At 43.8% G+C, this 27,334-nt stretch overlaps 2 protein-coding genes across 6 annotated transcripts; one reads left to right on the top strand and one right to left on the bottom strand.

Annotated features, from left to right (window-relative positions):
* Positions 1-766: 766 nt before the first annotated feature.
* On the bottom strand, positions 767-2,544 carry LOC134486897 (uncharacterized). The gene is made up of 3 exons (XM_063287016.1): positions 2,402-2,544; positions 1,096-2,366; positions 767-884 (listed from the first exon to the last, which is right to left on the bottom strand). Exons 1-3 carry the CDS (start codon positions 2,542-2,544, stop codon positions 841-843), a joined length of 1,458 nt encoding a protein of 485 aa, XP_063143086.1. The 3' UTR covers positions 767-840.
* Sinhcaf (SIN3-HDAC complex associated factor) lies at positions 1,407-26,388 on the top strand. Of its 5 annotated transcripts, NM_001134711.1 has the most exons (7): positions 4,409-4,609; positions 10,602-10,678; positions 15,522-15,668; positions 17,750-17,849; positions 19,316-19,442; positions 21,717-21,867; positions 24,428-26,383. In NM_001134711.1, the coding sequence occupies exons 3-7, from the start codon at positions 15,541-15,543 to the stop codon at positions 24,585-24,587; spliced, it is 666 nt and encodes a 221-aa protein (NP_001128183.1). In that variant the 5' UTR covers positions 4,409-4,609; positions 10,602-10,678; positions 15,522-15,540; the 3' UTR covers positions 24,588-26,383. The 5 variants fall into 5 exon arrangements, with proteins under 5 accessions (NP_001128184.1, XP_038964288.1, XP_063142767.1 ...); NM_001134712.1 differs by lacking the exons at positions 4,409-4,609; positions 10,602-10,678 and adding an exon at positions 1,407-1,520; XM_039108360.2 differs by lacking the exons at positions 4,409-4,609; positions 10,602-10,678 and adding an exon at positions 1,638-1,761 and having other exon boundaries at positions 24,428-26,388.
* The last annotated feature ends 946 nt before the right edge of the window (positions 26,389-27,334 follow it).

Here is a 27,334-nt window from a genome sequence, read left to right as displayed (position 1 = left end):
TTAAAAAAGTTGGGGTCTTTAGAAGTAGGTTTGGATTGTATTGGAGGAATTAGCTGTAAAATTAAAGTAGCATTTCAGAAATATTTGTTTGAATCTGCATAGTTGGCTCTACAGCAAAAGCAGGGAATCTTGTCAGTTTTTTTTTAGTTGATTTTCACACTTTGCAGCAAGGGACCAGTATCAAGTTCTGGGGGAAAACGTTCTTTTTCCTACCCATCCTCTCAGGGTCACTGAACCAGGTGTTATGTGTTGCTGGGCTTAAGGAGTATCACAACTATACTTCCATTTCTTACTTTTTCATCTGAAAAGTTACTTCAGGGTCTTCCTCCCTCCTCATTCTCCGGAACCTCCCTTTTCTTTGTTTTCTCTAGATTACTCCCTTTCTTCTAGATCCCTTTTTAATTTTCTTAGGAACATTTAGATGTTAGATTATTGTATATCCCCCAAGGAATGGTGTGTATTTTGCTTCCATTTTCTCCCCTCACAAGCGGTTTTTCAGGGCAGAGGAGCTCTCTTCATGGCTGGAGGATTTGTGTGTTTTCAGAAAGTGGCACCATTCCCACGGTAATTACCACCATGAAATTCGCAGAGGCTTGAAAACCTCAGTCCAAGTGAGCAAAGGAAAAAAAAAAAACAAAAAAAACAAAACCCAGTTATGGGTTGGGTCATGTTTGAGAGGGACAAGTGGGAATTAGTGAATGGGCCACGTCAAAATGGGGGCTTTATTAAACGACTCATTAAAACCACAAAAAACCCGAAACCTCTGTTGGAGAAATGAAAATTTATTTACATCTGGTGTGCGGAGTGAGTTTGCAGAAGTCGGATCTCGCCTTCAGGCGGTCAGGCTTGAAAGTACCAGTTGAGCAGTCTCACCCAGCCAGGCCCTGAAAGACAAAACGTTAAAGCTCACCTTCAAACAGAATTTAGGAAAGATGGAGACAAGTACAAACTAAGTGGGCGCTTCCACGGCAACTTTCGCTGCCACCTCAAGCTAGAAACTGGGCATAGGTGCGGGAATGCTGCAAAAGCAGCTTCCAGAACTTTCCAAGCTCGGTAGCGTCCCGATGGGTGCCGTTGGGTGAGGACAACCCTCACCTTTACACCTTTCGCGTCCTGCCACGCCCCCGCGTCGCCTCCTTCCCCCGGGCGTTTGTTTACGTGACGTTGCGTAGTAGGCAGGCCCCGCCCCCGTCCCTGCGGGCCGCCGCGTTTCCCGCGCCTCGCCGCTTCTCCCCTTAAAAGGACAATAGAGGCCGCGGGGACGCGCGCGGACGCCCTGCCCTCTCCCCGCCCAGCCCACGGCGCGCACGCGCCCGTATGCAAATAAGCTCGATTCAAGAGAATTTGGTCCCGGGAGCCGCGCCTGCGCAGAGGGAAAGCGGAATCTATACCTCCGTCCGCGGTAGCAACTGAAGAACTGCTGGAGACAATCTTTCTGGACTCGGCGCTGGCGGAGGGAGTGCTTGCAGGGGGTTGGCCTGGTGCAGTTTGCACCGTGGGGACGCTGCTGCGCGTGGAAGGTGAGTGATTCTAGTCTGGACACCGGTGCAAAACTGTCTCCGAGGTTTTGCTTTCTGTGATTTTTTTTCTTTCCTCCCTTTACCTCCCCCGCCTCCTCCGTCCTTCCCATACACAAACACACAGGAAGTTTTGTCTTGGAGATGGCATTGCGGGGAGCGCTGTCCTCGTGCTCTCCGGACTCCAGAGTCTTTTGTACAGAGGTGTTGGAGATGCGCTTCTTAATTGGGGAGGATATTTGAGGTAAACCGAAAGTCAGGGTGTGGGGAAAGTGAGTGCAGCGTGGAAACGAACGAGCAGCGGCGGACTTGCATCCACGCTGAAGGTGACAATGACTTTTCTCAGTCGTAGTGTTCTCTGCCGACCCGGAGAGCAGGGTCCGGGTCTCAGATCCCGTGTGGGCTCCGGCCGGGGGCTCGGGCGCCGCGTGCACCCGCGTGTTGCGCTCCCGCGCCGCTCGCGATGGTTTGCACGCGGGTGAACAACAAAGCCGGAGCTCGGAAACTAACTTGCCACTGCCTGGAGCCGGCGGCCACACAGGCTGAAAGCAGCCGGTGAGGGCCAGCGCCGGGGTTGCGCGACGCACGCGGCGTGGCGTTGTTGGAGAAGTCCGCAGGGACGCGGCTGCGACAATGAGCGCGCAGCACGCGGTCTTTGCACTCGGCCGGTGCCGAGTGGTCTCTGCAGCCCAAAGTTCGCTGTCCGTCTGGTCACCTGTAGCGTGGGTGCGGGCGACACGGGAGGGGTGGCAGTGTCCTGCGGAACCAAGCCCTGAGGATGAAGGCTGCGGCGCGGTCCGCTGCGTGAGGCACCCAACTCTTTTTTTTTTTTTTCTTTTTGTGTGTGTGCTTCACCTGACAAGCCACGTGCTTAGGGCCGCGACCGTGCTGCATCCGAGTGTCCAGCCCCGAGTGAGTCCCGGGCTGCGGTCGCCGTCGGGGCTATCGGGAGCAGGACAATGTGATTTCCTGGTGATGGCGTCTTGCCAGTTTCCAAAGCACAGCGAAAGTCGCCAACTCGCTGCATACGCGCAGCGGCGGGGACCTCTGGGCGTTTCTCATCCGGGACTCCGCAAAAGTTTGGCCCCAGGGGTCGGCGGCAGAGGACACCCGAGCTCGCGTGGATCCTGGTCGCGGGTCCCGGTCGCCCCGACGTTGCCGATGCCGCCGGACAACAAAGGGCCGCGTGTGCCCGAGCGACGCGGGCCGGGCGGGGCGCGGGGCGGCTTTTGTCCCTCAGGTCCTCTCGGAAACTTCAGCGGCGGCGCAGCGAGGCTGTGTCCGTGGGGGCGCCTCGGCCTGCGGGTCACCCATGCGGCGCGACGGAGCGCTGCTCGGCGGGGCGCACGCGTGGCTGGGGCTCCGAGTCACGGGAGGCCGCGTCTGGGAGGTCCGTGCATCCGCCTTTGAAGTGGAACTGTTGCCATGTTTGAATTACGTCAGGCCGAGCGTGCGGAGCGGCCCGGGAGCAGAGGCGCGGCCTTCGGGCGGCGCCGGCGGGGCGCGGGCCGTTGTTCCAGCGCAGGTGAGGGCGGCGGGCGGCGCATGGTGCCGGGGGACTCTGCAGCGCTGGGCTCCCTGGAGGAGTAGCGCTCCGCGCCCTACCCTAGCACCTCCGACTACTCGCGGGGAAGTTTCGGGGCGCCGGCTCTCGCTCCTCCTGGAAGCCGGGACTGAGGAGGAACTAGGGGGTGCGTGCCGCCTTTGTGTGTTTACACGTGGGGCCATCGGCGAGACGCAGTGCAGGTTGGGCTGGGCTGCTTTTGAGGACCGTGCAGTTCTGGTAAACAGCACCCCAGTCCGCCTCTTGTTTTTATTATTTTCTTCTCACCTTTCATAACTGCAGGTGAAGAATGACTACGGAGCCAGATGTGCACCTTACTCCCCCACCCCCTCCATGTTATGAGTTCGTTCCAAGTAGGCTCTTCGTGTTGTCTTCATGTTTTCTAAAGAAGATTCAGGCAACTTTTGCCGTCTTTAGTAAGAGATGGACATAAAACTTGTTTCTAGCAGTGAACGGGAAACACCTGCTTTTGAACTGAAGTTTGCCAGACTTGAAAATAATTTTAATGATTTTTGTGCTGCAAAATTGAAGGAGAAAGTCTGGGGTTCGTTTTCGAGTCTGGGCAAAGCCTAAAGGAGTTTAAAGTATTCAGAGGATCATTTGGAGGATGTTTTGTGTTTTGACCATAAAGTATGCAGGACTCAGATAAATCTCAGATGACCTTGAGAGCTGCATTTGGGGAGTAGGGCCTTTCAGAGATAAAGGATGCTGGGACAAGTTGCCAAAGTATCACTCTTGTAGGGAGCCCTTGCTAGCTAGTTTCACAATTCCTGGGAACTGGGGCTGACCTTCCAGTTACCCTCTTACACTTTTTTCAAGCTAACTTTTTGGTATGTGGCTCCAAGGCATAGCTCAAAAATTATGCTGGTTTGACACATGGATGCTTCTTTGGTATTTGGGGTTTGCTTGAAGTCTAGACATCCAGCCAGCAACACCATATCTGTTGCATCTTTGACGATTTCTCCTGTGTTTCAGTTAGCTTGTTTTCATCTAGATGTGGCCTTGACTGGGAAATAATATTCTAGATGCTTTGCCCTCATGCACCATACAAATTGAAATTCGGATTTTTTTTCCCCCTTGATTATTGGTAGAGAACACCTTTCAAGTTTTGGTTGACTAAGTTACAAATACTGAAAGGCTGCCCATCTTTGGGGGTGCATTTTTTGAAGTGAGTAGACTGTGTGTCAAGAAAATTAAAAACCTGTGAAAAGAACATGAGGTACTTTGCAAATATTGTTTTGTTTTTGTTTTAAGTACTTTTTAGACTACTTACTGCAAGACATCAGCTTCCTAGAAAAGTCCACACATGCATCATGTTGAACTAATTGATTCTGTTATAATCAAATGATGTTTGTAAGAGAGACTTGAATGACTTAAGAGAAAAGGGAAAGCAAGGTCTTCACCTTCTGTTATTTTGTGGGTGGTTGGAGATTTTAAAGAACATCTGTGTATGTGTATCTTCATATATGAGACCATATATTGGGGGAGTTGGATCTCACAACCACAGGAATTAAGGGATCAAATTCAGGTAGGTGGTCAGGCTTTATCTAGCCAGCCCTGTTTTAAATATCCACTTTCAAAACTTGCTGTGCTTGTTTTGAATCCCAGGGTATAGCACCGGTTAAATACCACCCCCTCCCCAAGACAGGGGAGGCCATGTGCAGCCTTGACGGGTGTTACAACTCTCTAGACCAGACTGGTCTTAAGCTCAGAGATCCACCTGCCTCTGCCTTCCAAGTGCTGAGATTAAAGGCCAGCCAGCTAAAATAAGCTTAAGTGGAAAAATCATCTTTGGGTTTTGTCTTCTTTCTCTCTCTTTTTTTTTTAAGATTAATTTATTGATGTGCGGGCTGGAGAGATGGCTCAGTGGTTAAGAGCACTGACTGCTCTTCCTGAGGTCCTGAGTTCAAATCCCAGCAACCACATGGTGGCTCACAGCCATCTGAAGTGAGGTCCGATGCCCTCTTCTGGTGTGTCTAAAGACATCGACAGTGTACTCACATACATGAAATAAATAAATCTTAAAAAAAAATTATTGATGTGCGTTGGCATTTTGCCTGTATGTATGTAAGTGTGAGGGTGCCAGATCCCCTGAAACTGGAGTTACAGTTGTGAGCTGCCATGTGGGTGCTGGGACTAGAACTGGGGTCCTGAAGAGTAGCCATTGATCTTAACTGCTGAGCCGTTCCTCCAGCCTCTGTGGAAAACAATCTTAAGCCAGCTTCCTAAGGCTGCTTTGAGGATAATTAGTTTCCAATGTCAAGCCCATAGCTAGCTGCTTTAGTAATACGTCCTTTGGGTTTGCTTGCTGCTCGTCCTAAAGACTTGATATGGGAGCCCAGCACCCATGCCAAGTGGCCCACAACCACCTACCTGTAAGCTCCAGAAGACCAAACACCCTCTCCTGGCCTCTTTGGCACTGACACTTGTGCACACACCTACATTGACATACATACTCATAATTAAAAGTGAAACAAATCTTTTTAAGGTTCGAGCCATCTCCCCAGCACCTAAAAACAACTCTTTGAAAGAAATCATCCCCCCCCCCCCCAGATGATAAGACTGATTAACTGGGAAGAACCGGTGACACATTTCTCAAGCACTAGCTTAATTGTTCAGAATGCTTAGGATGGAGGCTGAGTGTTGTGGCGCCTAAAAAGCTTTAATCGCAGTACTCAGGCCTGCAAGCAAGCGGGTTTCACAGAGAGACACTGCCTCAAAAGAAAAGAATGCCTCCGATGGGAAGCTGCAATTCTTTCGATTTACTTTGTCTTTTTCTCTTCGATGATGGCAGTAATACCTATTTCACAGGGTTGAAAATGATGGAAACGTGGGCAGTAAGCTGCTGCCGTCCTCAGGGTTGGGAAGTGGCCATCTTACAGAAGAGAACACTGAAGCTAGGGTCAGTTGCTTTGCCCAGAGTTACAGTAAATGCTGAATGAGAGGAGTGGGTATGTGGCCCTTCCTCCACCCTCAGAAACCAGTTCTGGGAAGACACTGCCCTCAACTTCTGTTTGTCATTCCAGATCTGATTCAACCATTTTACACCAAAAAGTCCGGTGAAGGCCTGAGTAAATGTCACTACTTTGTTCCTGATTTCTCCACAGTGAAATCAGTGAAGTGGGTCCCTGCACTTTTATCTTTTTGCAGATTTAAGTAGGAAACTCTTGATGTCATTTGGTTCTCAAACTTGTTTTCTTTCTTTCAAATTGTTTCTGCAACTGAGAATTCTAGTACTGTAGGAATAATCTAAAAATCTAGTCCAAGAAGAAAGGCATTTGTTTCCAAGGTGAGAAAGCTTTCTTTCTCCACCGGGAACGCAAAGGTCACAGATCGCAGCTGGTGCAGAGTTATTTTGTTGCAAAAGTTGAAACCTGAGCTAAAATAACTCATTTCTAGTTGTGTATTTTGTTTCCGCCTATTAAAAGTTTGAATGGGTTGGACATTTTTATCTGGTTAATGTTAATGAATGCTGGATTGAAGTAGTTCTAATTGTAAGGCTTATTTCTCCTAATGCCAGCCTCTTGAAATAATATTTTTTCTTTTTTTTTTACAATTTTTTTTACTGATTGTTATGAAAATTGTTTACCATTAATTTTTTTTAAAGATTTATTTCTTTATTATATATAAGTACACTGTAGCTGTCTTCAGACACACCAGAAGAGGGCATCAGATCTCTTTACAGATGGTTGTGAGCCACCATGTGGTTGCTGGGAATTGAACTCAGGACCTCTGGAAGAGCAGTCGGGTGCTCTTAACCGCTGAGCCATCTCTCCAGCCCACCATTAATTTTCTTAGTTAGTCTTTTCATTTACATTTTCTGGAAATATTTAAACTTTTTGAAGTACAGGAGCCCATAGATTAGCTATTAAGGGAAAGTTAACTTTTGGAAACTTAGAATCTTTTTGTTCACTTGTTGTATATGTATAAATGTTTTGCCTGCATATATGTATGTGCACCAGATATGTACCTGGTTCCTGCAAAGGCCAGAAGAAGGTGTCAGATCCTTTAGAACTGAAGTTAACAGGTGGTCATGAGCTACCGTGTAGGTGCTAGGAATTGAAACTAGGGTCGTCCCCCCCAAGAGCAGTAAGTGCTCTAAACTGCCAAACAATGTCTATATACTCACATTCTTACTATAAATTATTATTTTCTTTATAATAATACAATCATTTGTCTAGTCTCTGCTGTTTATGTTCATCTTTGCTATCCTTTATTTTTGGTAGTAAGCAGGTGTGTAGAGTTAGTATCTGGGTGTGATGTATGACTTTTTGTCCTTCCAGGGTTAACTTTCTCTCTGTGTGTGTGTGTGTGTGTGTGTGTGTGTGTTGGTTTATAGACACACACACTCTGTAGCTTTGGCTATCCTGGAACTTGCTCTGTAGACCAAACTGGCCTTGAATTCAGAGATCCATTAGCCTCTGCCTCCTGTGTCATGGGATTAAAGATGTGTGCCAGGACTGGAGAGATGGCTCAGCAGTTAAGAGCACTGGCTGCTCTTCTGAGATCCTGGGTTCAATTCCCAGCACCCACGAGGAGGCTCACTACCATCTGTGATGGATCTGATGCCCTCTTCTGTGTCTGAAGAGAGTGACAGTACATTCACATACATAAAATAAATAAATCTTTTTTTTTTTTAAATGTGTGCCAGTACCACCTGGCTAGAGTTAGGCAGTAAGTGAGATCTTGTTTGTTGGGTATTTTATTAAGTAAAAGTGTAAAAGAGCTAGGCGTTATGGCACAGTCGTAATCCCAGACTGGGAGATGTAGGCAGGAGAATCAAGAATTTGAGGTCACGGGGGCTGGAGAGATGGCTCAGCGGTTAAGAGCACTGACTGCTCTTCTCAAGGTCCTGAGTTCAAATCCCAGCAACCACATGGTGGCTCACAACCATCTGTAATGAGCTCTGATACCTTCTTCTGGTGTGCCTGAAGACAGTTATAGTATACTTATACATAAAATAAATAAATAAATATTAAAAGAATTTGAGGTCATCTCCTGGACATGTGACAGCCTCAAAACAATAAATTTTGAGCTAGTTGGTGGTGGTGCACATCCTTAGTCTTAACACTGGGGAGGCAGAGTCAGGTGATTCTGAGTTCAAGGACAGCCAGGGCTACACAGAAGTCCTATCTCCCAACAACCAACTAAACAAAACAGAATTGTAATGGTGAAGGGCTTGGAGAGGTAGCTCGAAGTTAAGGGCTTGCACTTGCAATTTCAAAGGAGCCAAGTTCAGATCTCAACGCACAAGACACGGCTGCCTGTAATTCCAACTCTATAGGGAACCAGTTATGTTCTCTTTGACCTCCACACAAATGAGTATGTGCACACATGTAGATACCCATACACATGACTAAAAATAAATGAATTTTAAAAGAATGAAGACATGGGAAAGTTTTATGAATAAACTTTTCCTGGTGAGGGACGGAAAGGAAGCCATTGCAGACAGAATATCAGCCTGAGTCCTGGAGTGGCTAGTTGTCAAATCTGATTTGGTCCTCTTGGAATACCAGTATTACAAGGTGGAAGCAGCTGGTAGGCTGGACTAGATTCTGAAAGGCTTTGAATCCATTGCCAAAGAGTTCAGAGCTTAGCCTGCAGCCAGAGTTGGTGCCCTGGAAGACTGATTAATATTTGAATTGTAGAAGATAAGCAAGTCAGTCCTGACGGGAGATCAGTCTCCAAGATGGACAGAGAAGTAAATAAAGCAGAGAATATCTAAGGACCTTTGAGATTTGGTGGAGGACCGTGAACAGAGTGAGAAGTAATCACTTTTTCAGATTTTCGTATGTGGCTGTGGATCATAACCAAGGAAGCTAGACACTGAAGAACAGATCTAGAGGGGCAATATTATCATCAGTTTGAGACATTTAAAGATTAGAGTGGTTGGTAGTCACAAAAGGAAGAGATTGGATCTGGTCAAGGATGTTGGAGAATTTCCTGAGTGGACTAGTCCAAACTAATGGCAAAATGCAACCTTGAGGGAGAGTGGGCGGGAGAGGAGCTGGCATTAAAACTTGTCAGTTGAGTTAGGAGTGCAGCATAAGTGGATGCAGAGTCCTGGTCCATCATTAACAACACAAAAAGCAGCTGTCAGTGCTGAATTCTTGCTGAGTGCTAGCCCCCATGTTGGTGTGTATGCAAGAGTTGGGATTTAGTCCTATTTTAAGAAGACATAAAGATAAGAATGCACCTGAAGTTTGGGCCGGGGGTGTATCCATCGTTCCTACTTTTCTCCTGAAGAAAACACTCAGTTGAATACCCAAGATATATTCTAGGAATAGAAAACTTTTTTTATTTCAGTTATGTGCAGATCTTACCAAATTCAAGGGGGAAAAATGTATCCTGGTGTTTTCCTGAATTTCATTTCAGTTTTGTTTTTGTGTTGTTTCGAGACAGGGTTTCTCTGGATAACCCTGGTTGTCCTGGTACTTGCTTTGTAGACAGGATGCCTCAGACTCACAGAGATCTACTTGCCTTTGCCTCTGAGTGCTGGGATTAAAGGCATGCGCCACCATGCTTGACTAGAAGCAATTCTTTCTCTTCTTTCAAAAAGATTTATTTTTAATTATGTCTAAGTGTGTTTATGCATTTGGATATGTGCATAAATTCAAGTACCTGTGGAAGCCTTTCTCTGGAAGAGCAGCAAGTGCTCTTAACCACTGAGCCATCTCTAGCCTTCTTAAGAGCACCTAAGCTTCAGAGGCCTGGGTCTGTGATTTAATTTTTTTTTTTAAAGATTTATTTTATTTATATGAGTACACTGTCTTCAAACACACCAGAAGAGGACATCGGATCCCGTTACAGATGGTTGGGGGCCACCATGTGGTTGCTGGGAATTGAACTCAGGACCTCTGGAAAAGCAGTCAGTGCTCTTAACCGCTGAGCCATCTCCCCAGCCCTGTGATTTAATTTTTAACCATTGCTATCTCAGTAGACTTGTCTGTGAGTTTGGATCTTTCTTGTAAGGTGAATTTTAGGCTCTGCCAAATGCAGCCACAGTTAAAAATACTTCAGCATATGGTTTCTCAGAGATTGGATGTATGATTGGAGCTCTTGGCACACAAGTGGGGTCTACCTCTACTCAGCTTCCAGGCAAATTAAAATTCATGCTTTAAAAATGTCCCGGTAAATTTGGAAGCTTTAATGCAGGGAGTAGGCAGGTCTAGGAGAGTGGAGAAAACAGTAATGCTCTATGGGTCTCCTGCTCTCCCTGAGCATTGATAGTGGCTTCCATTGAGTTCTGCAGCCAAATGGCCTGGCAGTGGGAGAGATACGGAGAAGCTCCTTCTGTTGACCCTTTGTGGAGAGTGTTACTCCAGTTACACTTTGCTGGGTCCTGTGAACACAGGTGGTTAAAGATGGCTGCTCACAGTTGATTCAAATGCAGCAACTTGGGGATCCCCATACCATGTGGTCACCAGTGGGTTTTCATGTTGACTTTCCCGTTTTCCTTTTCTGTCTTTACTTCAAAGTTGGCTTTGGATTTTTCTTAGTTCCTTTTGTTTTATCCGTAGCTGCGTCCTTAGTGCCTTGTAAAGCTGTCCTCACTCTCTGTTCTGTAATATCTGCAGTGGAGTGGATTGTCTAACAGGTAGGTATCTTTCCCTCTGATTTTGAGAAATTTATTCAAGCTCTCTGCTTTTTACGATTCTTGAGGTGAGGGAAAACGTGATAATAACAGTTACTGGGATATGGCACTCTTGACTAAGAGTGATACTAGCCTGTGGAATGGAATAAAGTGAACATTATGTTTGCATTCTGTAGGGGATACCACTATTTTCTATTTATTATTTACTTAATTTTATGACTTCTTAAAGAATATTACAATGTACAACAGGTTCCAGCATAACACCTCATTGTAGTTATAGGCGGGGGATTCAGATATTTAAGTAGGACTGGAAGAGGGTCACCATGTCACGTGCAAGGAATGGCTTTTTACTGGATTTCTTAATTCTGCCTGTGGCAGGAGTGGGGGAGAGTGCAGGTTCTTCTGTTTTTGCTTGAAAGCCCCGTTTGCTTCTTGGGCTGCTCCAGGGCTGCCTTCTTGCCACTGTTCTGACTGTTTGTAATTCCACACTCTGGTCCTTTGTTTTAATTTTTGAGACACCAAGACAATGACTGTAAAAGATGCTTCTTTGTTTTTATTATGTCTTAATGTATATTTTGCTTGCATGTGTGTCTATGTACCACATATGTTCTGGTGCCCAAAGAGGCCAAGAGAGGGTGTTGGATCCCCTGGAACTAGAGGTAAAGATGGCTGTGAACCAGTATGTGTATGCTAGGAATTGAACCTGTGTGTAATAGCAAGTGTGCCTGGGCGGTGAGCCGTTTCTGTGAGTCCTTTTTATGTAGGCTCTCATATGGTCCAGGCTTGCCTGGAACTCCATGTATGAATATGTAGTGGAGGCCAGAAGAGTTGGGTGCTCTGGAGCAGAAATTACGGGAGGTTCTGAGCCCACCCTGTGGATGCCGAGAACAAGAGTCATAATCCTGAGCCATCACTCCAATTTAGCCCCTAATCTTCCATACGGGAGATTAGTTCACCTCTTGTTGTTCTAATAGTCCCTTTGATTTTATTAATAGAGCATAGTGTTTATAGTCACTCATCCTCTATAATTTTATCAGCTATTCACTTTGCAACAAAATAGCCATACTTTGATATCAATGTGAATAGGATATTTATAACAAGGAAGTTAAAGGAAGGAGTGTGTGTGTTGAATGGATACGTTATTACATGTTAACTATTTATTGTGGGTAATAAATTGAGAAATAGCTTGTGGTTTCTGGTCTACATGCACTTATGACTTTGAGATGCAGTTCGTGTGTCATAAAATTGACTCTTGCTGTGCGCACAGTCCTGTGGGTTTAGATCCTTAGCTTGTCATCGCCACCACCATCTGTGCCTTTAGAAACGAAGTTGCAATCTTAATCAATATTTTAAGTCCTTTCAGATTTTTTTACTTTGTTTCTGAGTTTCTAAGCCCCTCAAATACATACATACAAGTGAGATTGTGTGGGGTCTTTGCTGTGAGCCGTGTCTGACTTAAGCTTAGACAGAAGCAGGTGATTGCGTCTGGTGCAGAATGGTGTGGTGAGGATGCTTGCCAGTACAGAGAAGTGCATAGCTAGCTGACCGAGCTATTTGAGCAAGTGAGACAACTCCACGGGAACCACATACTGCTTCACAAATGTAAGACTTGGAAAGAAGGACTGCCACCAGGTTGCCAGACCCACCCACCATCTTTTCAGATATAACGGGAATTTGGGGGGTGGAGGGGGACTCTGCTGTGTCTGAGTTTACCCTAGAGATTTTGAACATAACTGACTCCTTAACTTTTATGAAGATATTTTCAGTTTATCTCAGGGTTCCTTAAACCTCAAAATGGTTAAATACAAATCACCATTTAACTGGGTTGCTATAAACAGCGTGTTTGCTGCAGGTTCCTCTTAAGGGGAGGGAAGAGCTCAGAATAGGTTAAGTTCCTCTGATAAAAGACTTCCTGGGTGTTCTTTGTGTTGTGCTTCGTTTCTCATAGCACTGTCTGGAAGAGGCTGGACCCTGGGTCCCTGCTCCCACTCACTCCTTGTTCAAGCAAAAGCCAGGCCACAGGACCATGGTAGATTGTTAAAAGCTACTTGACAGGCTAGTGGGTTACTTTTGTGTTTGTCCTCACCAAAAAGCTACTGATTTTTTTTTTTTTTAAGATTTATTTATGTGAGTACACTGTAGCTGTCTTCAGATACACCAGAAGAGGGCATCAGATCTCATTACAGATGGTTGTGAGTCACCAAGTAGTTGCTGGGAATTAAACTTAGGACCTCCTGCAGAGCAGTTAGTGCCCTTTTCTGCTGAGCCGGCTCCCCAGCCCCAAAAGTTACTGATTGACAATGACTATTGGTTTAAAAAAAAAGAAAGCCTCGCTGTTGAGGAATGGCCATAGCATTTCTTCACAGCAGGTCAGTGTGGTAAATGGACCAACCTGGCTTCTGGTCAGGTCCAGTCTTGAAGGCTTGTCTCACAGCTTAGATAGTCTTGAGTGCCCCTTAGTTCTGACATGGTGTTTTTGCAAGGAAGGAAGGGGAGTGAGGGTAGGATTTGGAGACTGCTTTGCTGTGTGTACTTCCTTTGTCCTTGCTCAGGAGGAGGCTGAAATTTCCTAGTGCTATTGATGGTTGTAAGAGAAACTGCAGACTTTTGACCTTGATGGCCAGGGTGTTTAGAGAAGAAACAGAAATTATTGTCTACTTTCTTGAGTCTGTCACTTGATACTGTGTAGCTAAAGTGATTGCAAGGACATTTCTACATAGTTTTTCAAAAAGTTTAGTTTAAGAAAAACATCTTTGCTAGTCTCATTCTTTAGGTTTTTTATATTATGTAGAGTACCATTCTCATGTGTTTCGACTTAATAATTAAAGTGTGTTACTGATCTTACTCATCCATTTTTGCATGCTTTTAATCCTAGCACTCAGGAGGAGAAAGCATTTTTTTTTAAGTCAGTATTTTCAGACTTTCTTCAATCTCATGAGAATGATACACATGCTATGGAAAAAAAGTTCTGAACCTTTCATTGTGCTTCACTTCTGAACCTCTCATTGTGCTTCATTGCACCTGGCTCAGCAAAAGATAATCTAGTGGCAGAGAGGAAGCTTTCTTCAAAAAATATATTTATTCCCTTTACAGCTCAATGCTAGCCCTTCCTCTCCTCCCAGCACTCCCTCACAAAAGTCCTCCCTCATCCCCCTTTCCTCTTCTCTTTTGAGAAGCCCCCCTCTGGATGTCAACCCCTCCACCCCCATTTATTTCTAAAATAAAATAAGGATGGTTCTGTGGTTTTGTGTGTGTGTGTGTGTGTGTGTGTGTGTGTGTGTGTGTGTGTGTGTACACAAAGGAAGTTGTCCTTTTTTCTTGCTTTGTATGATGCCTTTGTGGTAATTAGTAGTTTGGTCCACACATTCTCTGTCTGGTTGGTCCATTGGGGTTTAAGTGTTTATTATCCTTCCACCTTCACCCACCCTTTTTTAATGAATGGTCTCACTTGGCAGACCAGAATGACCTTGAAGTCACAGCAGTCCTCCTGCCTCAGCTTCCCTAGTGCTGGGACTATAGGCATATGCCACCATTACTGAGCACTCACTCGTCTTTTATGTCCCCTGCTCCAGATCGTGAAGTTGACCTTAGATGTTCATCTCAGTGGTCTCCAGCCTAAAGACAGTTTCTGTTTTCCTTAGTAGATTTTCATAGAGCGTTTTTTTTTGTTTGTTTGTTTTTTGTTTGTTTTTTTTTGTTGTTTTTTTTTTGGTTCTTTTTTTTTTTTTTTTTCGGAGCTGGGGACCGAACCCAGGGCCTTGTGCTTCCTAGGCAAGCGCTCTACCACTGAGCTAAATCCCCAACCCCTCCATAGAGCGTTTTGATCAGAGGATTAATTTTCACTCATGATTCTAAACTCTGAGCTTAGATTTCTGTGACTTTCATATCTTCCTCTCAGCTAAATGCAAGTGTATAGAACTTTCTAATTATTTTTTAAAGATTTATTATATTTATATGATACACTGTAGTTATCTTCAGACACCAGAAGAGGGCATCGGATCCCACTACAGATGGTTGTGAGCCACCATGTGGTTGCTGGGATTTGAACTTAGGACCTCAGCAATAACAGTCAATGCTCTTAACCACTGAGCCGTCTCTCCAGCCTGATCTTTCTACTTATTAAAGAGAGCACCACCACCACCCCTTCCATAGAGTATAGTAGTGAGGTTGATGGTAGCTTCTTGTCCTGGGGACAGAGTGGTCATAGTGAATGCACACAGTTTGCTAGTAGGGAATTGCATTGACTCAAAGGCACAAAATACCAAGATGGTTGTAACTAAAGTTTTACACTCATTCTTAATGGTGTGTGGGGTATGTGAGAAACTGCCAACATGACTGCTCCATGATATGGTTACGATTTTTATTACAGATATGATGAGAGTGAGGATAGCCAGAGGCTGCGTCTGGAAGAGTCCAGAGCAGAGAGAGAATAACCAGAGACAAGAGAGAGCACAGGGACAATAGCTAGGTTCTAAGAAGGATGAGTATCTGAGGGAGGGAAGCGCTTGAGGGAGTTTAGGATAAAGGGGGAGATGAGAAGGACTAGGGTGCAGTTTGAAAGGTATTACAGGTCTGTGGTACTGAGGGAGCCGGGAGCCCGAATGGTTAGTGGATGCCTCCTAGTGAACGGCACTTTTCTGTGTATTCTGTATACTGGCTCTGGTACCATGTGGAGTAGGTAGTGGGTCTAGGACACCCTCTCTAGCTTGTTTGACTTGGGGTTGTTGTTGTTGTTGTTTGTTTTGTTTTGTTTTTCATAAAATGTCCTGTGCTGGGGTTGGGGTGGAGCAGAGAAAAGTCCTTGCATGGTTTCTTCTGATTGTCCGCAATCCCTTTGTCTTTACAGCTTTGAACCAGAAGAAAAGATGTTTGGTTTTCACAAGCCAAAGATGTACCGAAGTATAGAAGGCTGCTGTATCTGCAGAGCCAAGTCCTCCAGCTCTCGGTTCACGGACAGCAAGCGCTATGAGAAGGACTTCCAGAGCTGCTTTGGGTAAGATTAGTTACGTTCCATTCTTACGGGGGAATTTAGTTTTTAAAGAGTGTGGAAATATTTCCATGCAAAGCAATGGTAACAGTGTACAAGTAATTAAAATCACTAGTTTTCTAGTACCTGAGTTATGAGGATTTCATGTTTTTTTTTTAATATTTTATTCATTTATTATATATATGAGTACACTGTAGCTGTCTTCAGACACACCAGAAGAAGGCATCAGATCCCATTATAGATGGTTGTGAGCCACCATGTGGTTGCTGGGATTTGAACTCAGGACCTCAGGAAGAGCAGTCGGTGCTCTTAACCACTAAGCTACCTCTCCAGCCCGATTTCATGTTTTTAAAAGAAGTTCGTACTGACGGCTTACTCTGACTAACTAGTTGTGAAGCCCTTTTTGGTTTCAGTTGGACAAACCCTTTTGTTCTTAACTCTAGATGTGTAAGTGTATTTTAAAAGTGCATCCTTATCCTCTGACCCGTGTTCTTTCTGCATTGCCTTTGAAAACAGAGTTACAGTTTAGCTTGCTGACAGACATTGGTCTTGACTGATTGTTTGAGTGCATATGCACCTTTTTCTTTTTTTGTTTTTGTTTCAAGACGGTTTCTCTGTGTAACCCTGGCTGCCCTGGAACTTTCTCTATAGACCAAGCTGGCCTCAAACTCAGAAATTCACCTGCCTGTGCCTCCAGTGCTGGGATTAAAATCGTGTGTCACTACTGCCTGGTGCATGTGCACATTTGAATGCTTGTATGTGCTATGGGATTCATGTTGTGGTTGTGGCAATCTTGAGTGTTGATCCTGGGCATACAGGTGATTTTTCTATTTATTCCCTGTTTTCTTAGGCCAGGTTCCTTGGCCTGTGAGCTTCTATCTCCTGTCCCCTCTCTCAGCATTTATGTTTAAGTATATTATATATTATGCGTACATATATGTGTATATGTAGAACACTTGGGTTGGAGAAATAGCTCAACAGGTAGGAACACATGTTGTGTTTCCAGGGACCCTAGTTCAGTTCCCAGCACCCGCATGATGTAACTGTCTATAATTCCAGTTTGAGGAGATCATCCTATTCCTTCTGTTCTCGGTACATGGCAAACACACACTGATATATATAAAAATTAGGTAAACCTAATTTTAAAATTTATTTTATTTTATTTTTTTTCCGGAGCTGGGGACCGAACCCAGGGCCTTGCGCTTCCTAGGCAAGCGCTCTACCACTGAGCTAAATCCCCAACCCTTTAAAATTTATTTTTATTTTAAAATTTACTTTTATTAGTTTTGTTTTATGTACATTGGTTTTTACCTGCACGTATGTCTGTGTGAGGGTGTCAGGTAACTAGAACTGGAGTTATAGACAGTTGTGAACTGCCATGTGGGTGCAGGAAATTGAACTTGGATCCTCTGGAAGAGCAGTCAGTGCTCCTAACTAACCACTGAGCTACCGCATCTCTCTAGCCACCTCTTCCCCCTTTTTAAGGCATGCTCTCACTATGCAGCCAGGTTGGCTTTGAACTCAGATCTCATGTGCTTCTGCCTCCCAAGTGCTGGATTTAAAGGCAGTATGCACCAGTACACCTGGCTTAAAGATTTTTTAATTGGAATATATTTGATTTGATCGACTGGGTGTCTCTGTCTCTCACTCTCTGCCCCCCCACCCCTTAAAAGAACCCACTGAGGGACCATGCATGGTGGTGCACACCTTTAATCCTAGCACTCTGGAGACAGAGGCAGGCAGATGTCTATGAGGCCCGATGAGTCTACTGATTGAGTTACAGGACAGCCAGGAGTTCATAGCGAAGTCCTGTCTAAAACCAATAAAGAAAACACACAGGTTTTAAGAAAAATTCTCTTTGAAGATACCACTGCGTCCACTTTAGTGCTGCTCATGTCTACGTGGGTGTAGGACTGTTTCCAGAGCATTGATTTTATATCTGAAATGTACTAGAACAGTGGAAAGGGTATGGTAGGATAGTCAGAAATCCCATATGAGCCGTAAACGGACATGTTTTCCTCCAAGAGTAGTCTCCACACGGAGTCCTCACGAGAGAAAGGCATGATGACTTGTTGACTTCCTCACAGGCTGCATGAGACTCGCTCAGGAGACATCTGCAACGCCTGTGTGCTGCTTGTGAAAAGATGGAAGAAGCTGCCGGCAGGATCCAAAAAAAACTGGAATCACGTTAGTTCACCTTTTCTGTCTCTACTGAAACATCACCACCCCCTATTTGGGAAATTCTGTGCCACCGGGATAGAAAAGGCGAAAAGAGTAAAGAAAACCATTAGCCTGACTTGGCATTTCCTAGACTAGTAGTTCTGAGTTAGACATGGTCCCTCTTCACCTTCCAGAGTGAGGTGCAGCTTTGAACTCATGACGCACAGATGTCGTCTTGTTTGCCTGGTTGTTTACTGCTGGCTCGTTGTAGGGTTCTGGCAGGTTACAAAGCTCTTAGCTGTCCATCAGGCTACTGTAGGGTCTGAATGAGAAAGAAAAGGCTAGATGAGTGTGATCAGGTCAGCGGTGTAGATGTGGGTTTTGTTGGCCTTTTTGCTCATGTCACTAGAATTTTCATAATATGTATTTTTAGATCTATTTGCATTTTGTAAAATTATATCTCCCTCTCTGTATCTCCCACCTGTGTGAGTGAACCAGAGGGGGCTCTGGGATCCCTTGGAGCTGAAGTTGCAGGCAGTGGTGAGCTGCCTGGTGGTAAGCATGGCAGTGTAGTCCGCTGGAAAAGCAGCCCCCTCATAATTTACCTTAGATGATACAAGCAACACTTTATTTTTATTTTATAGAAGATGCTTTTATTTTTAATGTAGATGAGTGTTTGTCTACATGTATATATATGCACCACATGTCCTTGGTGCCTGCAGAGGCCAAAAGAAAATACTGGATCCCCTGGAACTGCAGTTAGATGAATACCGTGAACCAAGCCCACCTCAGCAAGGATCAGCAAATGGTTTTAATTTCTGTGCCATTTCCTTCTCCCCAAATAATTTTTTTGTGTGTGCCAGGGTTCGAAACATGCTAGACTAAAGCTGTGGTATTCAGAGTCCCCTAGTCTAGAGCTTTGTTAAATTCTGCTGTTTTTTCAGATGTTTGGTTTGTTCTCCTGCTTTATTAAGACAAAGTCTCATGTAGCCCTGGCTAGCCTCCAGCTCCCAGTATGTCAGGGGACAACTTTGAACTTCTGATTCCCTGCCTCTCAGGAATCAGGATTACAGGTGTGAGCCACTATCTCTGGCCAAGATTTATGGAATTTGCTTAATATATAATATTCTGCTTAGATAGGAAGACATTTTTCTTTACGCAGCAGTGCTGTTGTCTTTGATAGTGTTAGGTCACTACTGTAGGTTTGTTATGGCCATTACCTTAATGTAGAGCTTCTCTTAAATAGCTTATCTGAGAAAAGCACAAGTGTGGCGTTTGAAGGTGATGGCTCCCTTTTCATTATGTGTAAGAAGTAGAACCATGCATGCCAGACGTGGGCGAGCATATGCTTCTGTAGTTGGTAAAGGTGAGGGATTAGCATGCAGAATGTCATGCAGCAGACAGCGATGTCCTGAGCCTCACGCTCTTGAGTATAACTGGCTCTCGGGTAAGCTTGGCCTAAGTGGTATTAAATATTCAGTATTTTCTTCCAGGTCGTAGATGCAAGAGCAGGCCCCAGTCTAAAGACAACACTGAAACCAAAGAAAGTGAAGACTCTGTCTGGAAACAGGATGAAAAGCAGCCAGATCAGTAAGCTGCAGAAGGAGTTTAAACGCCACAGTGAGTCTGCTGTTGCTGTTGAACACCAGTAGTGTTTTATTTTTGACTGGGGCTGGGCGAATCTGTTTTCTGCTGGTACTCTAAGTGCTGAGGTAGTCCCCGCTTCCTGTTTTGGAGTCTTAGCCTTTAGAAGGCACTGTTGACTTGGTTCTTATTTCTGTGAAATAGCTTGGGACGTCCTGGAGTGGATAAGGAGCTTGCTGCAAAAGCGTGAGGACTGGAGTCAGACCCCAGCACCCACACAAACCTGGGTGGAGGTCTGCAAATAGTTCATCTGGAAAGGTGGTTGCTGATCCCCAGGACCAACATATTAGAAGGAAAGAACTGTTCACATGAGTTATCCTCTGACCTCTACATGTGCTCTGTAAAATATGTATGCCTATACACGCACGTGCACACACACGCACACGCACACGCACACGCATGCAACAACAACCAAAAAATAGGCAGACATGTCTGTCTGTGAACACAACGCGTGAGCCGTACGGAGATAAGATATCCCTGGGACAGAGTGGCTGGCACTGAGCACTACGTTCAGTGAGAGACCTGCCTCAGTAAAGTCTGAAACCCAACATATTTTCTCTCTCTCTCTCTCTCTCTCTCTCTCTCTCTCACACACACACACACACACACACACACACACACACACACACAGAACACTTGATGTAGGTAGCTACCATTTCAAGTCATACTAAGGCTCTTTAGACTGCATTGCTAACTTACTGTGTTTTATACATAAGGGAATTAAATCCTGGATATGTGCAGCAAATTGGTCACAGCATGTAAGCAAAAAATTGAGAAATCATAACTCACACAGAGAAAAGAAGCTTCTGACATTTCCGGTGCAAGATATGTGTGTTGTGGGGGATGGAATGTGAAAGTCTGTTCATTCTGGGTTCACATAGGTTAGTAGAGGTTGTTGGGATTATCTACATATTTGGCTTAGACTTTGGACTTTGAGAAGGGAAGCAGCCTCGTACCACTATAATACCTGTTTCACCCTGAGATAGAACTGCTAGGCTAAACACATGGATATTTCTTATTAAGAATATAGTTGTTCACGGTAGGTAGAATGGTCAGTCTGTTGTCTCTCTTATGCATTTAGTAAGCCATATTACAATAAAGATAAATTAAAAATGCTAGAAGCTTTGGAGGTCCTGATACCGAGAAGCCCGAGGCTTTGCTTGTTACTGCTTTTGTGCCTAACTGATTAATTGATCCTCAGTGATTAAGACTTAGACTTTCAGTTCTTCGCTGTATGTAATTATATCTCAATGTCGTGCGGTCTTAGATGAAATCTAAGGATATTGCCGCTTTGAAATGTAGAAAAAATGACTCACACTGAAATTTCAAATGGTTCTAAAACACTAACCACTTAGGATCATGAGCCTCCCTCACATGGAGTTTGGTGTAATTGGGAGTTTAAGCACCCAGTTAGATTTACTCCTTTAAGGTGTGATGCTCTTGAGGTTTTGTTTTTGAATGCTGTTTATTAACGTGAATTGGCATACTAAGAGCACAAGTGATACTTCAGTCTAGGTGTTCAGTTTTATTTATGTAAGCATTTTTTAAGAGGCATCTGTGAGATCCTTAGATTTGTAAGCTTTTATTTTCCTTGTGATGCTAGAGCTCAAACCCAAGGCTTTGTGTGTGTTCCTGGGAAGCACATCACTACTAAACTACACTTCCTGCCCTCGTAAGCTCTGCGGGAAAGTGTTTTAATATGGCTAAAGAGATGGTTCAGCGGGCAACTGCTCTTGCAGGATCGAGGCTCAGAGCCCAGAAAAGAGCCCTTCCCTGGTAGCTCATAACTGTCTCTAACTGCAGCTCCAGGGTATCCGATAACTGTGGTCTTCAAAGGTATATGCACACACACAAAACTTACTAGGCTTTGGTGTTTAGTAAATGCCTAGTAATTGTTTCCCTGGGTTAGAAGAAAATCTATCCATGTCCTGGAGAGATGGGAAATTTAAGTGATGCTTGTAATCTATACAATCCATAGCATAGTGTCCATCAACCAAAAGACTCAATGCTGGCATTGTTTGTTTGTTTGCTTGCTTGCTTTTTAACGTCAGGTCTCTACATAGCTCTGGCTGTATCTGCTTTATTTATTTTTTTACTTAATGAATACATGGTACAAAAATATGCTGTTTAGCTCTAAATGAGTAAATTACGTTTTTCCTTAAGTATTCTTTGCCTTTCAGAGATGTGGGGCAGCATCTTGACTTCCGTGTTGCCATGATGAGGCTGAAATGTCTTCTGTTTTTAATGCAGATTCTGATGCTCATAGCACCACCTCAAGTGCCTCTCCAGCCCAGTCTCCATGCTATAGTAACCAGTCAGACGAGGGCTCAGATACAGAGATGGCTTCCAGCTCTAATAGAACTCCGGTTTTTTCCTTCTTAGATCTTACCTACTGGAAAAGGTAAAAGCAAAAGAAATCTGTTTATAGGCACACCCTCTCCAGGGTACTGGCTGCAGTATTTTCTGTGTTTGTAGCAGTTGACAGATTGCATGTTCTTCCTGTTAAAATCAATATAAGAAATACATCAGGGAACTTGAACTTATGTTGATGGAGTAGACTAGCTTGACAGTGCCTTGGTTTCCTTTCTGCTTTATGATAAAACACTGGGGAGAAAGGATTTATTTTGGCTCACGGTTTCAGGGTGTGGTATCCATCGCTCTAGGGAAGTCACATCAATAGAAGCCTGAGAGAACCAGTTAAATAATATTACTGTCAAGGACAGAGAACCCGGATGTTCCTGTGCTCAGTCCACCATGGATGGCAAATCCTACACTGTTTTCTTTCCCACCTCAGTTCTAAATTATATCGGATTGGCAGTTACAGCTGTCATAGTGATGGAGAAACTTGGACAGACAGGAAGTGGATAAGTAGCCAAAGACCAAAAAGAGACAGTTTTAAAAGAGAAGTAGTTTCAAAGAATAATTAGCCTTCCTAGAACACAGAAAACAGATGAGATGTTTTTGTAGATGTGCGGGGAACTATAAGATGAAAAACGGTACAGGAAGTACAGGCACAACTCAGACACAAAGTTGGATTTTTAGAAACATGCCTAAAGCAAGCCAAAAAACAGCATATATGTCTTCAGTTGGCCAAGAGATACTAGCTCTGAGCTAGGCATGATGGCCTTTAATCCCAGCACTTAGGATGCATAGTGAGTTCTAGTTCAGCCTGGGCTACACAGAGAAACCCTGTGTAAGGTTCTTGAATTAAAAAAAAGGAGAGAGGAAAAAAAAGAGATAGATACCCATATAAAACTCTGTTTAGCAAAAGAAAAAAAAATCTTAATGAACAAATGCAGTTGACAAGAGCCAAGAATGGTGTCACATGCTTATAGTCCACTGAGGAAGGAAGATCATGGATTTGAGTCAATCCTGGGTCAGTCATAGTGAGACCCTTCTTCAAAATAAAGTTATTTTGACTGGAAAGTAACTTAATTTTCAGGCTGTCACTCAGTGACAGATTTCAGTTTAAATTAAGGAATGGACAAAGTGATAGACATGGAGGTAAAGTTAAAGAAACACTTTAAAAATTATATAACCTTAAGCTGGGCATGGTGGCGATGAATGCCTTTACCCCCTGCACTTGTGAAGCAGAAGCAGATGAATCTCTGTTTGAGGCCAGCCTAGTCTTACAGAGTGATTTATAGGACATTCAAGGCTACTCAGAAAAGCCTTATCTTGAAGGTACTCCTCCACTCTCCCCCCCAAAAAAAAGTAATTATGGAAGTTTAAAATGAGCTTGCTTGGTGGTTAAGAGCATGTTTCAATTAAGAACAGTTGGTGCTCTTAGAGAGAACCTGAGTTCAGCTCTCCTAGCACCCTTATCTGGCCGCTCACAGAACTGCCTGTAACTACAGCTCTGTGTGGTTTTGGCCTCAGTGATCACCTTTATACACATAAGGTATATTAAAAATAATAAAATAAAAGGCAGGGGCTAATTACTTGTCTGAGCTATTAAAGATGCTAGCTAAATAAAATGTACCAAGCAGCTAGAATTTGAAAGATGAATTTGCCAGTAGATGAATTAGCATAAGTTAACCCATATTAAAGGTGGCAAAACAGGAAAGTAAAGACAAAAACGTGGGACAGAGAAAGTGAAGTAATATGCTAGAGCAGGGCTGGGTGTGTAGGTTTACTAGTTAGTTAGTATGTGTAAGAACCCATAGCTCTGCCCAAACAGAAACAGAATACAAACTAATTAATGGTTATAGTGATAATAGTTTCAGTTATAACACTCAAAGCACGCTTTTGAAAGACCACTTAGTCCTAGCAAGTAGTAAAGTATATTCTATACAAGAAAAAGTTTAAAAATTAAAGAGACAGGAAAATTATATCCACAAGAACAAATAAAAACCAATCCATACAAATGGAAATGAAAGTATAATATAAGTCAGAACATAGCTCTGTGCTTGAGGTTGATCCTTGGTCTCAGTGTGGGGAAGGCAGGCATAAGATCCTAGGCCGTTGCAATGGCCAGCAAGTCTAACCAAAGTGGTGAGATGCTGCCTCAAAAAGTAAGGTGCAGCACAATGAGGAAGACTGCCATTGTTGAGCTGTAGTCTCCACACACGTGTATGTACATGTGTACACACACACACACACACACACACGATGTGTGAATGAATGATTAATGCTTTTAGGAAGTAGAGGCGGGATAAACAGAATAGTTTTTATAATTAGATAATGAGTATCTAAGATACAGAAGTCCTAAACGTGAGCACAGACATAAAGGAAATCTAAAAGGAAAAGGAGTGGAGAGAATCAAGAGTGGGATTTGTTACAAAGATCTAACCAAAAAGTGTTTCAGGAGAGAAGAAGCTGCAGGGCTGCAGCGATGGCTCAGTGGATAAAGGAAGCCTAGTGCCAAGCCTGAATACTTGAGTTAAGCCCTACATGAAGAGGGGAACCAACTTGAAAAATGGATGCTTGTATTATATCTTCTCCATTTTTTTCCCTTTTAGACAGAAAATATGTTGTGGGATCATCTATAAGGGCCGTTTTGGGGAAGTCCTCATCGACACTCATCTCTTCAAGCCTTGCTGCAGCAGTAAGAAAGCTGCTGCCGAGAAGCCAGAGGAGCAGGCCCCAGCGCCTCTGCCCATCTCCACTCAGGAGTGGTGACTGAGGTTCATTTAGAAGGGAGCGAAGAACGATTTAAACTTTGAAAAGACCACAAAACAAACTGACCCTCCTATTTTTAACTTGGATACCTGCTATTCTGCCAAAAGACATTTTCTAGAATAGTTTTTAATGGGTTACTATCCTTACCCTTCACCCAACCAACTCTGAAGCCAGTCTCTAGCTTACTGCAAGAAAAGACGTGTACATACTATTTAAGATGCTGAGTATCTCATAGGAAAGCTGAATGCTGCTGTAAAGTGCTCTTTAAGTCTTTTAAAATCCCCTCTAATGAATGGAATAGGGGAACTTCAGGGGACAGAGATGGGATTTGTTGTGTGATAAACCATATGTAGTTTAGTCTTTCTGTGGAGAGGCAGTGGTTGGGGCATTTTTAAATGGCTGGCTACACTTCTTTTCCCTCATGATAATTTGTCATAACTCAGTAGCATGACCTGTCCCTAGAAGGTAGTTAAAATTTTTTACATGCTAAGGCGTTGCCAAGGTTCTGATGATTCAGACCTGTACTACTGATTATTAAGCAGGACAGACTGAGCTTTCTGCAAATAGCTTGAAGGAGGAAGCAATTTCTGAGCACACAAGTAGCACCGTGTCGCCTCCCCTTATCTTCACATTGATAAAAGACTTTATGTGGATCTCGTAAAACAGAACCAGATCTCCTTCTGGGGAAGGCCTGCCTCTAGGATGGGCAAGGTCCTGTAGGGATAGAACCAAAGCATCACCACAAAGTAGAGAACACATGTGGTTAGAAACTACTTAATCAGAATGGCTAAGTCCTGGGGACGCATGGACACAGTTGTTGATGCTGCTTGGGGCGTGTCTCCTAGAGGGCTCACAGTATGTAAATAATTGACATTGGTGTTAACACGACTGTCTGGGATTCACTGAAATCCACATGATTCAGTTCTAGCTCTGGATTACCTCAGTTGACCTTTGTGGAGGTTTTATCTGTAGAGTAGCTCTTTGCCTTGTCATAAACCTTATTAGGGTTTGGGGTTCTGTTGTTTTGTTGTTTCTCTCCCACTATTTAAAGCTGACTAGAAGGGTTAGTTGTGTGTTGAGGCTAAGTTGGGTGGTTGGGTCGGCTTCTTAACATTAAGATAGCTGAGTGGAGCTCCACACCTGGATCTCAATGACTCGGTTGGCTTCTCAGTGGAACCCAACTGAGGTTGTCTAATCGCCTCTTCTCAAAAGTTCAGGAAAAAGAGTAGTGCCACGTGAGACCTCACAGAGGAGGTGTACGTGGCTGCCTTAGTATTCTGTTGCTCATGATTATTTTAGAAACTGGATTTTTAAAGACTTTTAGAGTTTCATAACAAGGAAAAGCCACAGTTTGTGTCATCCTACAGTTTTACATCGTGTATTTCTTCCTTTTAGAAAAAACCTACCTAGTACAAGGTACCACATGCACAGACTGCCCAGTGAATGGGTCAATTCTCCACAGCCCTGGTGTAGTGCAGAGTCCAGTCATTACCATTCTCCTGCGTTACTTTGACATGGGATTTTTTTTTTTTTTTGTACATTTTGGCTGCAGTATTGGTGGTAGAATATACTTTGATGGATCATCTCTACTTCTGTATTTATTTATTTATTACTAGACCTCAACCACAGCCTTCTCCCCCTCCACTCTCTGCCTGTAGGATGTACTGTATGTAGTCATGCACTTTGTATTAATATATTAGAAATCTACAGATCTGTTTTGTACTTTTTATACTGTTGGATACTTATAATCAAAACTTTACTCTAGGGTATTGAATAAATTTAGTCTTATTAGAAAATAAAAGTTGTCTTGTGACTTTGTTTCAAATGTCTCTGGTAAGGATTTTTTCAGGGCCTAGAGAGATAGCTTAGTGAGCACTAACTGTTCTTGCAGAGGGTCCAGGATGAATTCCCAGCAACCACATGACAGCTCAAAACCATCTCTGGCTCTCGTTCCTGGGGCTCTGATGCTTTTCATCTTTCTTGGGGACCAGGCAGGCAAATCACCCATTTACGTAAGATGAATATAAAATTTAAGAAATGTTTTTCATGAAGACAAGGTATAAACTTTATTTTTGATGAGCTGGGGTTGGGTAGCAAATACTCTAGGCTCTGGGATAAGTGAATATGGCAGCTGACATACAAAGCACTTTGTGCTGTGGTTTTAACTTGAGAATGTCTGACAATGGTTATTTATCTGTGGGAAGAGTTAGACCTGGGCATTTATATGAAACAACTTTACAGAATTATGAGGAACTTGAAATAAAGTCAGGATGGATGCTTTAAACAAAGTTTTTGAGACAGTAACGCATCTAGGCTGGACTCAGTAATCACTGTTTGACAATCTGGAATTTGGTCTCCAGAACCCACGAGGCAGGAGAAAAGCTAGCTCTGACTTTCACACATGTCCTGTGGCACACTCAAGATTGTATTTCCTGTCCAAGAGTCAGAGTGTTTTTCTATACAGAACATGTTTCTCAGACTTCATATTCCAGTTTCCACCAGCTAGAAAGCTGGTATGTAGACTATTTGCTTCTGTCCTTCCAGTGTCAAAAGTCAAAAATGTCAAGGCAGGAACTGAAGCCAAGACTATAGAGGAAAGCTGCTGACTTTGCTTTTCATGGTTCTACAACCCAGGACCACCTACCTGCCCAGGCGTGGCAAATTCCCCAGTAGGCTGGGCCCTCCCACATCAATCATTAATCAGGAAAGTGTACTATATTTGTTGCTGTAAAATTATTAAAAAAAAA

Source organism: Rattus norvegicus, chromosome 4, assembly GCF_036323735.1.
Source record: "Rattus norvegicus strain BN/NHsdMcwi chromosome 4, GRCr8, whole genome shotgun sequence".
In the NCBI taxonomy this organism is placed as follows: Eukaryota; Metazoa; Chordata; class Mammalia; order Rodentia; family Muridae; genus Rattus; species Rattus norvegicus.
Note: the sequence above shows the minus strand (reverse complement) of the source record. Positions and strands in the feature narration are given on the sequence as shown.